This window comes from Oncorhynchus keta, chromosome 14 (genome assembly GCF_023373465.1).
Source record: "Oncorhynchus keta strain PuntledgeMale-10-30-2019 chromosome 14, Oket_V2, whole genome shotgun sequence".
Taxonomy (NCBI): domain Eukaryota; kingdom Metazoa; phylum Chordata; class Actinopteri; order Salmoniformes; family Salmonidae; genus Oncorhynchus; species Oncorhynchus keta.
The window spans coordinates 69,034,315-69,048,044 of NC_068434.1; the positions used below are offsets into that span (position 1 = coordinate 69,034,315).

The following is a 13,730-nucleotide window of genomic DNA, read 5'->3' on the forward strand; positions in this document are numbered from 1 at the left end:
CCACCACTAATGAGTCGTGGAGCTTTTCAAAGTAATGTTTTCTTCATCTCAAACAGCAAGCAAACAGTCTGTTTTTACATCCATTGAGAATGAGAAACCATTGTCAATGTATTTGAAAAATTATAAATGTCATGCTCTGATCCGTCATAAAATATGCCTACCTGATTACTTCCTATCCCTAGCACAAATAGCCTACAGTGTCCAGAGTTCACTGGCAAGGGAAACTGAGGGCCCAGAATATTTTATACAATGTTACAAGGAGCTTCAGGCTGGACTCAAGTTAATAGCTGATACAACATTTCAAGTTCGTTACAGACAGGATCAGGATATCTACTACCTGTTGGATGCATTGTTTTCATTTGATGGCTTTATAGGCTATTTTTACATAGTTACTTTTAGGTTTGTATCATTTTGAATTAGATTTTTAATTAACCACATGACAATGATTTTGAGAACCGAAGATATTATTCTAAATTAAATTAAACTGTTCCACAAAAATAAATTGGCATTCCACATGAGAAAGGTTGCCGAAACGCCTTATGTAGCCTATTGCTGGCATCTTCAGGAGAGTAATGGCAGAATCTGCAAAAGCCAGGAGCAGGGGGAGGATGTTCAGGACAGGTTAAGATTTTTGTCTTCTGGCTCCCTGGGGCCATGTGTCTTATTTAATCAAACAGTAAGCTTAAAGCATCAGATAAACTCAATGCATATACAGATACTTTTATTAAAACACACAGGGTGTGTCTATATATGGAAAAATAAACTTACAAAATGTAGACCAATCGATCGGTTGAAAGAACATGACTTTCGGTCAACCATGATTGATTGATTGATTGATTGATTGATATATATATATATATATATATATATAGTTTTTTGGGGGGGGTCGGGGACAGCCCTAACACACTCCAAAGGACATAAGGGTTAACCTGTGAGCTCTACTTCCTCACACTGTGGGGCAATCTGTGAGTACACTACCTGCAAGTTTAGGGGCCATGGGATCCTCTGATACATGGACAGGGTTTTCCTTCACTTCCCCAGCCTTCTCATGCTGCTCCACAGCAGCCAGGGAGGGAGCCACGACCTCCACCACATTCTTCACCTCCACATAGGCCTGAGGGCTTCCAGGCAGAGGCTTGGAGTTGTGGAAGAGGCTAGCCCAGGATTTGAAGGGGTTGGCAGCGGGCGCAGCCGGAGGGGCAGGCGACTTAGGCTGCTCTGCCACCGCCGGCTGGGCCTCAGAGTCTGGGGAGGAAGCAGGCTCCACTGAGGGAGCTGGGGACTGCTGCTGGGGCAGCTCCAACGTCTCAGAGGCCTCCTTGTGTCTGTCTGCACTGATGCCAGCATGGGGCTCAGCCAGCCCATTAGCCACCCCACTGTCCCTAGTCTCCTCCTCTTCTTCAGTAGTAGTAGCAATGGTGGCAGGGGGGCTGGCCACAGCAACCGAGGGGGGAGGAGGGGAGGTGGGGCAGGGGCTGTGCCCACCGCTGCCCAGCAGTTCAGGGCTCTCTGGAGCCATGTTCTCAGGCTGCTGCTCTGCAGTTCTGCCTCCCTCTGCCACCCCACTGCTCTGAGAGGAGGAGGAAGAAGAGGAGGAGGCTGCGTCTTTACCATCTGATAAAGAGGCAGCTCCACTCATGAAGTCCAAAGACGATTCATCAGGGCTATCACAAGTCCTCTGATTCGCTGCTGCCGTAGCGACAGGGGCTGAGGTGGAAAGTCCGCCCCCTGACAACGCCTTACCAACCATGTCCTGCGACCCGAGGTGAGGGCCGCTAAGAACATGTCCATTCACCAACCCCTTTCCAGGAGGCCCGTCCACTCCCATGCCACCGCTATTGGGACCTGAGCCCTCCAAGTAGTTGTAGTATCCTGGCGGGCGCTTTTTCTTTTTCTTCCTCTCCCGCTGGCCCAGGCTGCCCGGGCCCCCGTCCCCATCCTGGCAGTTCTGGTTGCCGTCCATGGCGGAGGGCTCAGAGTCTGGGCCATCAGGTCCGTCCGGGCCGTCGGGTTCGTCCAGTGAGTTGTATTGTGCTCCGTCTGCTGCCGGAGAGAGGGCTGTGGCTGTCTGCGGGACCTTCTGAGACGGCTGGCATCCCAGGATGAACTCTGGAGCCTGGGGGTTCAGAGTGCTGGACACCTTGAAGAGAGGATCCTTCACTCCCACAGGCTCCAAGTCCATCACCTCATCCACACCAAACTCTATGCGCTGGTAGTCTTCGCCTGCAGAGGATATGTCAGTCAGCTTGGGAACATAAGGCACTACAGTTCTGCCCTGAAGACAAAGGTTCATAAGGTTTACACAACACAAAATACTGTTTTGTCCAATTATTCGTCATTACTACTAAGCCAATATCTGGCATCCAAAACAAAATTGGCATCATGAAATAAACAACAATTTACAACTTTATTAACTGCCACAAACTCAATTGAATATATCAAACACTGACCTTGAGTACTACACAAATAAAAAGTATCAAGCAATGAAGAGTAAGTTATATGTCGATTAGATTTAACAAGTTTCTAACATTTCAAATTGAAAGATAGGCGGTGAGAGAAACAGCTGAAGGTGAACATGAGGAAAACGTTAGTAAATTCAGATCATCCCAACACTGAAAATGGCATGGCCGGGCTATATAAGACAGGACTGGTCATCCATACAAACCAGACACCGGAAACCCTAAGGGGGAATGTAAGGTATGATTAGAGAGTACGGTCGAGATTTGCTCTTCTCTGTGGATTAGAGTGTCCTTTGTTAGTGTTTTTACCAAAGGGATTCCATTCCAGAGTCATAATGATGAATTGAGAGTGATAAACCCTAGCAAAACAAAATACCTATTGTAATTGTTAGCTTCCATAAGACCATTACTATGCCCTTATAAATCCAATAAAAAAGGGTTCTCTCAATCCATCCAGTTAAGTGACGGAGGGGGTATACAAATCAATCACAAGTCAACTTAAAGCACTGCTGCGGTGCCAATGTGTTTAATGCGATAGAGAAGAGATATTTAACGGCATCTAAGCATGCAAAGCCTCACAGATCGTACGGACAAGAATGAGTGTAAATAGGGGCAAGGTTTAGAAAGCCACCAGTTTTTAAGATCTGGGTTTGAGTGCTTCAGCAACAAGTAATAAGCACATAGTGTCGGACCCAAAACTCACCGCAAACCTGCCGTCTCATAGACTCCGCAATGTAAGGCACAGCAGGAGTGCAGTAACTTCCTGAATAATTCATACAAATCAGAGTAAAAATCAAGTGTTATGAGCAGGGGAGGGGTATGGTTGACAGACTTTGTAACTTGTTGGCTCCAAAATCCCTGTTCTGCAGGTATGTTTGGACATATTTTTACAAGTAAAATCTTATCTTAAAACAATGTCAATTCAGACTTAAACTGTCACTCTCTTACAAGCAGTTCAGTCAGGTAGGTCTGGATCCAACTAGCACAGACGGGCGGGTGTATGTTTGACTTTGGTCATAACCATTACATCATGTGGGGGGGCAAGAGTGAGGTCAACCCAGAGAGCACTGGCCGGGCTCATGCGGATGACGTTCGGAATGTCTACAAGACGAACTTAAATAAATCAGAGTGATCCAGTAGACGTTCTTACCTGAAGACTGGCTGACGCAGGAGACTTTGTCATTGAAGGGGGGAAGCTGTCAAAGAGCAGAGAGATTAGATTACAAATTAAAAAAGACACTTCCTAGTTAAAGTAAATAATCAAACGGTGTTAACCTCAAGCCACGACCGTTGTCAGTCTGGGCCTTCCTGCTTGTGAATCACATCTGTGTAATGTGCATTTCGGAGGGGGGTAGATGACAGTATTGGTGATAAAAACATGTTATTTTGTGCTGTCTTATATTGTTCACACTCACTAAACTGAGAACATGAGAAATAAACCATTGTCTTCTCTGTGTTTTAGACAATGACAGAGTAACTACACACACTGGACTAAATCTATAAACTCAGTGGTTTTTGGTGTTAATGAGCTTCCAAAAGGCCATTCTTAAGAACGACCCAGTTAACATTAAGAGCCACCGGCACTCCAACACTTAACACCGTAGACTATATGGTGTCAAAACAGCCATGAGCTGGAGTAAACGTATGTGAGTAAAATTTCATTCAAAACTCATTGTCTTACCTCAACATAACATCGTGGAGTCACGAAGAACTGATTGATCTCATCAGGGCTGAACTCCCCGAAGATGTACTACAGAGAGAAAATATATATTTACATAAAACACATGATTCAACATACTGAGGACAATCACATGCAACCTTTTAAACTCAATATATTATTCTTTAAATGACATATATATACATATATATATATATACATATACATACACATATATATACATATATATACATATACATATATACATATATACATATATATATATATATATATAACATGGCATCTTCAATATTAACATGTGTAGGAAACATAAGTGTGAAATATTGCTCAAACATCCAAGACCCCATGAGAAATACACTTTGAAAAAAGTCTGCTTTAGTCCTCCATTTGTCTCCTGAGAATTTTAGACAAGTACACCTCTTACTAATGAACTGACACAGTTGTGACTAGAGGTAGACCGATTACTTGGAATCGCCGATTAATTAGGGCCAATTTCAAGTTTTCATAACAATCGGAAATTGGTGTTTTTGGGCTCAGATTTGCCGTTTTTAATTTTTTTTATTTTATTTTTTATTTTTTAAATACCTTTATTTAACTAGGCAAGTCGGTTAAGAACACGTTCTTATTTTCAATGACGGCCTAGGAACGGTGGGTTAACTGCCTGTTCTGCAAATGCAGTAAGCCAAGGTAAGTTGCTAGCAAGCATTACACTTATCTTATAAAAACTTTAAAAATCAATCATAATCACTAGTTAACTACACATGGTTGATGATATTACTAGATATTATCTAGCGTGTCCTGCGTTGCATATAATCTAACTGAGCATAAAGCATCTCAGTATCTGACTGAGCGGTAGTAGGCAGGAGCGTAAACATTAATTCAAACAGCACTTTTGTGCGTTTTGCCAGCAGCTCTTCGTTGTGCCTAAAGCATTGCGCTGTTTATGACTTCAAGCCTATCAACTCCAGAGATGAGGCTGGTGTAACCGAAGTGAAATGGCTAGCTAGTTAGCGCGCGCTAATAGCGTTTCAAACATCACTCGCTCTGTGCCTTCTAGTAGTTGTTCCCCTTGCTCTGCATGGGCAACGCTGCTTCAATGGTGGCTGTTGTCGTTGTGTTGCTGGTTCGAGCCCAGGGAGGAGCGAGGAGAGAGACGGAAGCTATACCGTTACACAGGCAATACTAAAGTGCCTATAATAACATCTAATAGTCCAAGGTTAATGAAATACAAATGGTATAGAGGGAAATGGTCCTATAATTCCTTTAATAACTACAACCTAAAACTTCTTACCTGGGAATATTGAAGACCCATGTTAAAAGGAACCACCAGCTTTCACAAGGAACTGAAACGTTAGCTTTCGTACATAGCACATATTGCACTTTTACTTTCTTCTCCAACACTTAGTTTTTTCATTATTTAAACCAAATTGAACATGTTTCATTATTTACTTGAGGCTAAATAGATGTTATTGATGTATTATATTAAGACAAGTGTTCATTCAGTATTGTTGTAATTGTCATTATTACAAATCAAAAATATATCTTTTTTATTATTAAATCGGCATCGGCTTTTTTTGGTCCTCCAATAATCGGTATTGGCGTTGAAAAGTCATTATCGGTCGACCTCTAATTGTGACAGACCCGTTGGAGAGGCTACTGGGAGAGGCTTTTCTTATCAGTCTGCCCAGATTGCGCCATAGATTTGGGTATAAGGGGCAACGTGGAAAAGTGACGAGTCATGCAGTATTAGAATGGCAAAATGGCTCCCGGCAGCCCACTTCCCAGAGAACTGAGCCAAATAGAGAGACCTGGCTCACTGGCTTCCGCCAATATGTAGCACATTCTAAGGCGGGAATGAACTTCAAACAACTGTACTGTAGGCCATTTTTTGTCGTTTCTTCACAAGTGGAGTAAAACACCACCGCTGAAAATTTAGCTGACATTTGGCTACAATGCATTATTGGATCAATTTTTATTTATTTTTATTTTACCTTTATTTAACTAGGCAAGTCAGTTAAGAACAAATTCTTATTTTCAATGACGGCCTAGGAACAGTGGGTTAACTGCCTGTTCAGGGGCAGAACGACAGATTTGTACCTTGTCAGCTCGGGGGTTTGACTAGAACAGTTACTAGTCCAACGTTCTAACCACTAGGCTACCCTGCCGACCCAATCTTATGTCCCCAAATGTAACAAATTCAAAAATGTTCACACAATGTTCTGGGGAAGGAAAATGTTAATGGCAGTGAAGTATCATTATGTAGTATGCTGGTTTGGACTCAAATCCCATGGGTTCATCCAGCTGGTCTTGATATTAATGCTTGCTGGACAATAATAATAATATAGATTTAAGTTTCCCCAATTGACATGTAAAAAAATGCAATCACAATATCAAACAATTATCCAATTCAGAATTGGATCATTGGCCAACATTGGAATAATAATGCACATAGATAAAAAAAAAAAGCCTACATGACAAAGTGTATGTGATATTGGCTACAAGCCTCATGTCCAAACCGATGCTGACATGGAGGCGCCAGAAAATGTAACCAAACTTGAATGAGAATTACATAAATATAGGCTTTGTTTGACAAATATAATGAAGGATAACTAACATTAAAGTCTGATTCTGTCGGCATACTCAAAGCACTTTGTTCAGATCAAATGGTCACAAGACTGGAGAGTGAAGGATAGTGCATGGTGCACACTGCACATCACCCACCTTGAATCTGAGCAGAGGTGGCCAACATTTTGAAACTATTTAATAATTAACAGTCTTTGTATTGAGCTTATAATATGAATAAATAAAAATTGATCAACATTTTAAGCAAAACGGTCTGATAAGATTACAAAAAAGTTACTGTTTCATTGTTTTTTATTTATTTATCTGCAGTGGTTATGAATTTAGGATCTGTTGTCTCAGAACTGTCCCAGAGTGTTTTAATCTGTAGACATACTAAAGTACAAGGTTGTCATTTTAATGTTGCAGTAATTTATAGGCTACCAGAAGGCGGCCAAACATCCTTCAGGAAAGCCTTAAAGAGGCCGTGTTTTATTTTGAGACAGCTATCCAGTCATCAATAAGGAGTGCAGACAACAATGCCGTCTGATTTTCTTTTCTATGGTACAAAAATACAGTAATGCATTTTATTTTGTAAAGTGGTTCCTTGTAACATACAACGATGTAAAAATTGCATTAAGACTATTTTTCTATTTTTGGACAAGCGACAAAAAAAGGTTACTGTCAAGCCCTGTCCAGGGATTACGCCTTCTAGCTGCACCTTTTACACAAGGCTCCACACTAATGTGATTAAGAAAATTGAGTTGAGTACTGACAACACTTTTCACACTACACACAACCAAATTCCCCATAATAATAATTGGAAGTGGGGTGGTCATTCTTATTGTTTGCAGAACCATGCAGTAATAAGAAGTCCATGTTGTTAATTTTCAATGACCCACATCTGAGGTTTCAGATACTCATATAGTTATCTCCAAATCTCACACACACACACCAAACCCTTCTACCATCATCAATCAGTTTGTAACCCAACTGGACCACAGCCAATCAATGTGTGTTCATCTAAACAGGAATCTTTAGGGAAGGCGTTAAAATGTCGGTACAAACCTGACAAGGCAATCCCCCTCCAGACCAGACACTAACAGTGGGATAGTACTCTAGCCAGCCACGTGCTGGCCACAGCCATACACTACTTTGTAAAGATAATTATAGCCAGCATGGGGAAGGCAGGTCATCTTAATCCCAGTCGCACTGCGTGACTGAAGGTCTCTTGCTGCACACCGACAGCCCTGCATAGTGGGGTGAATTGGTCCTTCAATCGCCTGGCGACATTTCTTGGTTTGGCTCATTACAGAATAGTAGGGGCCAAAAACATATCTGCATAACATTACAGCCTGAAACGACATTTTTGAAGTCTTTCATTAGGCAACAAATAAAAAATGATTTCTAAACAAAACAAGTGTTGGTGGTGCATGGCGAGGGGAAGGTGTCCAATGATATGGAGCAGTAATGAAAAAAGTTGAAACAAGCTTGCTAACCATACAGAATCCTTCCAGCGCATTTAACTGTGGGACATGAAAGGGGAGGCACAGAGAAAAGAAAGTGCAGTTCAAGCATATGTAACTCTTTGCAAACGAGGGCCCAACATTGCTGAAATGGCACTACAAGCGACAAACAGCCAGCTATAGTCCAACGGCCTCAGGACAGCTAATACAATCACAACAGAAAGAACTCCCTTTGCCTCTTTCCACAGGCGTGCCACACGTACCACACTAAGCTTCCCTCGCTGTTCGTTTGGATTGAGGATTACCACAAAATGGCCACCTGTATAACTTCAACATGCTCCAGTGAGACGGTGTGCACACACACACTTAATGTGGTTACAGATCAGGGAGCGGGGCTTACATTCTAAGGTGGGATCCATATGAAATATAAAGGACGATGACATTGTCGCTGATAAAAGGAGCTAAAACAGGTCAACTGAACACATGCTCATTTCTAATGTTTGTATACTTTACGTCAATAGAGTAGAATGCTAATCATATATTGCCGATAGCATTCAATGAGGCTTCTGCTTAACAATTAAACAAAAACACATCTAAAGTTTGCTTTATGAGGAAGACAGCTTTAAGGAAGTGGATGGCTTAGAGGAGTGGGGGTGTATTAGAACATATGTCAAACAAGAGCCAGTCAAATTGGGGCGGCAGGGTAGCCTAGTGGTTAGTGTTGGACTAGTAACCGAAAGGTTGCAAGTTCGAATCCCCGAGCTGACAAGGAACACATCTGTCGTCCTGCCCCTGAACAGGCAGTTAACCCAGTGTTCCTAGGCCGTCATTGAAAATAAGAATTTGTTCTTAACTGACTTGCCTAGTAAAATAAAAAACAAGATGTTCCACTGGAATTTCAAGTTACCAGACATTACCAACACCCACCTGAGGCATAGAATAACAATCCACAACACCATATACCTACAAAGACTGGGACGCCCTCATCACTACTACCCAGTGTTCCCTATTGGACTGGGACTCAGCCAGCCCGGCTCTGCAAGGCCTCACAAATTGGAATGCAAACTTGGCATAGCATGAATATGCAACACTACAAATAAGGTCAAACATGTTTTGAATAAACTGATGATGCATGCCGGGGCTTGCGTATTACATTCTTATGAAGAAAAGTTAAGTATGATGAGCTAGCACAGTGAGTGATGCCCAAGAAGTGAGGAGAAAACGTTAACTAAACACTGAGCAGAGACATGACAGAGAAGAACAATATAATTTATTCATGTAAGAGACACTTTAATACAGGGCGATGTCATTCAAACACTAACAGCAGCTGATTGGATTCTCTGAGGTCATGGTGTTGCAGGACCTTTCAAGGGTAAGACAAATGGGAGGCAGCTCTGCTCTCTAAACACTGCTCCACCCTGCTGTTCAGGAAAATACCTAACTAGCCAGGCAACTCTGAGCCTCATGATCCATTTCCATAATGTTGAATCAGGAGCCCACCATTCAAAAAAATGAAGGCCATCACAAAGATATCAGATCGTGCTTGGAAATTAACCATAATCCTTTCCGTTGTTTTTTAAAATGTATTTTTACTTTAACACATCAGATCTACACTGTGATAAGAGGTTGCCATCTTTTTCAGTTACAAACCTGTAATTAGGTCTAGGTTTACCCACAACTACCCACTCCTAACCCGCACATTTGTCAGGTGACATTAAGACAATCCACCATTCCCATATCCATGTTGTTCACCAACTGACAAAACTGTGAAAAACTCAAATACGGGCAAATACACAGTACAATATACTTAGGTAGAAACTATACAGGCCCATGAACCATTTTATGCTTGACGTCCACAATACGTGGAAGCATTTACTCAGCCGAAGATTCCTAGCACTCATTTACTAACTTAGAAAATGTTGTGATGATACTTCCGTACGCAACTCTCAAACAACCCACTGCTGTGGTGTGGAACGGTGTCCAACAGCTACCATTCCTCTGCCCTTTGGTTCAATCTAGCAACCCTGAGTCATAAAGCAAAGATGTGGCTTCTGCTGCTCCTTGTGCACAACCCATACATCGCAGGTACATTCAATTCTCTGCAATGGGCATTGTCATTCAATCAATTATCTTCTATGCCCCGAGACATTTTATAGTGAATCATAAAATGAGTGTCTCCCTTATGTGCATTCAATGCCACCTCGCTCAATCCCTGATACTAGAGCCTTATATTAAGAATATAAAATGGTAGGGCAGTGGACACATGACCTCAGGTGCAAAAACAACCCTGTCAGAATGACTCAGAACAAAAACCTCCCTTAGATCAATGGTTTACTATTTAGGCCTTCAGTGAGATATACAGTTTCACACATGCACCTAATCTTAAACCCCTAGCCAGCCAGCTATCTTACGTTCACCAGCCCTGGTTGGGTGGACACTATGCCACAATGGGAATTTGATATCTAGCTTAGGCCGACTCTGTATTGATGTAATTGTCTGTTGATGGGCAAGCATGCTAGCTAGGTAGTAAGCTAGTTGTGAAGCTTGGCCATTGCTATAAACCATAATTGTTGAAAATAGTTGAGTAAGATTAAAAAACACTTAGTAGTTGGACAAACATGGACATTGACGCATGACTTTCAGCCTTCGTCTCTCCCGAGCCCGTACGGAAGTTGTAGCGATGAGACAAGATAGTAGCTACTAAACAATTGGAAACCACGAAATTGGAGAGAAAACGGGGTAAAATTAAAAAACATGGACACTGACAGATTACTAATAGTTAATTTCTTGTTGGCCTAACTAGTTAGCTAGTATTCACACCCCTTGACTTTATCCTCGTTTTGTTGCGTTACAAAAACAGGATTAAAATTGATGTACATTTTTGTAAATGATAAGACACAAAATACTCTGTCAAAGTGGAAGAAAATTGTGAACATTTATAAAACAGGGATTAGATAAGTATTCAACACCCTAAGTCAATGCATGTTAAGACAGTGTTCTCCAACCCTGTTCCTGGAAAGCTACCGTCCTGTAAACTCACTCCAACCCTAATCTAGCACACCTGATTCTAATAATTATCTGGCTGATAAGATTAATCAAGTTAGTTTCAACTGGGCTTGGAGCGAAAACTTACTGGAAGTTAGCTCTCCAGGAACAGGGTCAGAGACTACTGTGTTAGATTCATCTTTGGCAGCAATTACAGCTGCAAGCCTTTCTGGGTAAGAGTAAAAGCTTTCCACACCTGGATTGTGTTGGCCGATTTTTAACATTTATTTGTAATAATGAAAATTACAACAATAATGAACGAACATTTATTTTAACTTAATATAATACATCAATAAAATCAATTTAGCCTCAAGTAAATAATGAAACATGTTCAATTTGGTTTAAATCATGCAAAAACAAAGTGTTGGAGAAGAAAGTAAAAGTGCAATATGTGCCATGTAAAAAAAAACGTTCAAGTTCCTTGCTCAGAACGTATGATAGCTGGTGATTCCTTTTAACATGAGACTTCAATATTCCAAGGTAAGAGGTTTTAGGTTGTAGTTAATATAGTATTTATAGGACTATTTCTCTCTATACCATTTGTATTTCATATACCGTGACTATTGGATGTTCTTATAGGCAGTTTAGTTAGTATTGCCAGTGTAACAGTATAGCTTCCGTCCCTCTTCTTGCCTCTACCTGGGCTCGAACCAGGAACACATCGACAACAGCCACCCTCGTAGCATCGTTACACATAGCTCCACAAAAGCCCCGGGCCTTGCAGAGCAAGGGGAACAACTACTCCAAGTCTCAGAGCGAGTGACGTTTGAAACACTATTAGCGAGCACCCCGCTAACTAGCTAGCCATTTCACATCGGTTACACCAGCCTAATCTCGGTGTTGATAGGCTTGAAGTCATAAACTGCTCAATGCTTGAAGCACAGCAAAGAGCTGCTGGCAAAATGCACGAAAGTGCTGTTTGAATGAATGCATACAAGCCAGCTGCTGCCTACCACCGCTCAGTCAGACTGCTACATCAAATATCAAATCATGCTTAATTATAACATAATAACAAACAGAAATACGAGCCTTAGGTCATTAATATGGTCGAATCCGGAAACTATCATTTCGAAAACAAAACGTTTATTATTTCAGTGAAATACGGAACCGTTCCATATTTTATCTAACGGGTGGCATCCATACGTCTAAATATTGCTGTTACATTGTACAACCTTCAATGTTATAATTACATAACATTCTGGCAAATTAGTTCGCAACAAGTCAGGCAGCCCAAACTGTTGCATATACCCTGACTCTGCGTGCAATGAACGCAAGTGACAATTTCACCTGGTTAATATTGCATGCTAACCTGGATTTCTTTAGCTAAATATGCAGGTTTAAAAACATATACTTCTGTGTATTGATTTTAAGGCATTGTGGTTTATGGTTAGGTAGTCGTGCAACGATTGTGCTTTTTTCGCAAATGCGCTTTTGTTAAATCATCCCCCATTTGGTGAAGTTGGCTGTCTTTGTTCGGAAGAAATAGTCTTCACACAGTTCTCAACGAGCCAGGCAGCCCAAACTGCTGCATATACCCTGACTGTTGCAAGAGAAGTGAAACCATTTCCCTAGTTAAAATAAATTAATGTTAGCAGGCAATATTAACTAAATATGCAGGTTTAAAAATATATACTTGTGCATTTATTTAAAAAAAGACAGATGTTTATGGTTAGGTACGTGTTGGAGCAGCGACAGTCCTTTTTCACGAATGCGCAACGCATCGATTATATGCAACGCAGGACACGCTAGATAAACTAACAATATCATCAACCATGTGTAGTTAACTAGTGATTATGATTGATTGTTTTTCATAAGATAAGTTTAATGCTAGCTAGCAACTTAACTTGGCTTCTTACTACATTTGCGTAACAGGCAGGCATCTCGTGAGGCAGGTGGCTAGAGCGTTGGACTAGTTAACTGTAAGGTTGCAAAATTGAATCCCCGAGTTGACATGGTAAAAGTCTGTCGTTCTGCCCCTGAATAAGGCAGTTAACCCACCGTTCCTAGGCCGTCATTGAAAATAAGAATGTGTTCTTAATAACGGACTTGCCTAGTTAAATAAAGGCGCAAAAAAATAAAAGCCCAAATCGGTGTCCAAAAATACCGATTTCCGATTGTTGTGAAAACTGTTGTGAAAATCAGCCCTAATTAATTGGCCATTCCGATTAATCAGTCTACCTCTAGTTAGGACGGCTGTATCTTTGCAGTGACTGGGTGTATTGATACAACAGCCAAAGTGTAATAATAACTTCACCATACTTGACTCAAGACATTTCAGCTTTTCATTTAATGAATGTAAAAACATAGTTCCACTTTGTAATTATGGGGTATTGTGTGTAGGCCAGTGAAATCTGAATACATTGTATATTCAGGCTGCAACACAACAAAATGCGGAACACGTCAAGGAGTATAAATACTTTCTGAAGGCACTGTATATTATACCCTCAAATTTGAAACGTCTGCCATTCCTTGTATTGTAAACCAGGGGTTCTACAACTATTTGCAGCCGGGGCCCCATTTTGT

General features: G+C 41.2%; 1 protein-coding gene across 6 annotated transcripts in view; it reads right to left on the reverse strand.

The window, feature by feature from the left end:
* The window catches only part of LOC118393863 (ubiquitin carboxyl-terminal hydrolase 10-like), a 38,169-nt gene that overhangs the window by 20,214 nt on the left and 4,225 nt on the right, over positions 1–13,730 (reverse strand). For 3 of the 6 annotated variants that reach the window (XM_035787009.2, XM_035787012.2, XM_035787011.2), the window contains exons 2-5: positions 4,141–4,209; positions 3,610–3,655; positions 3,163–3,222; positions 979–2,223 (exon numbers count right to left, since the gene is read on the reverse strand). In XM_035787009.2, the coding sequence (XP_035642902.2) occupies positions 979–2,223; positions 3,163–3,222; positions 3,610–3,655; positions 4,141–4,209 (1,420 nt within the window). The remainder of the gene's footprint in view (positions 1–978; positions 2,224–3,162; positions 3,223–3,609; positions 3,656–4,140; positions 4,210–13,730) is intronic. The other 3 variants (XM_035787010.2, XM_035787014.2, XM_035787013.2) reach the window with 1 other exon arrangement.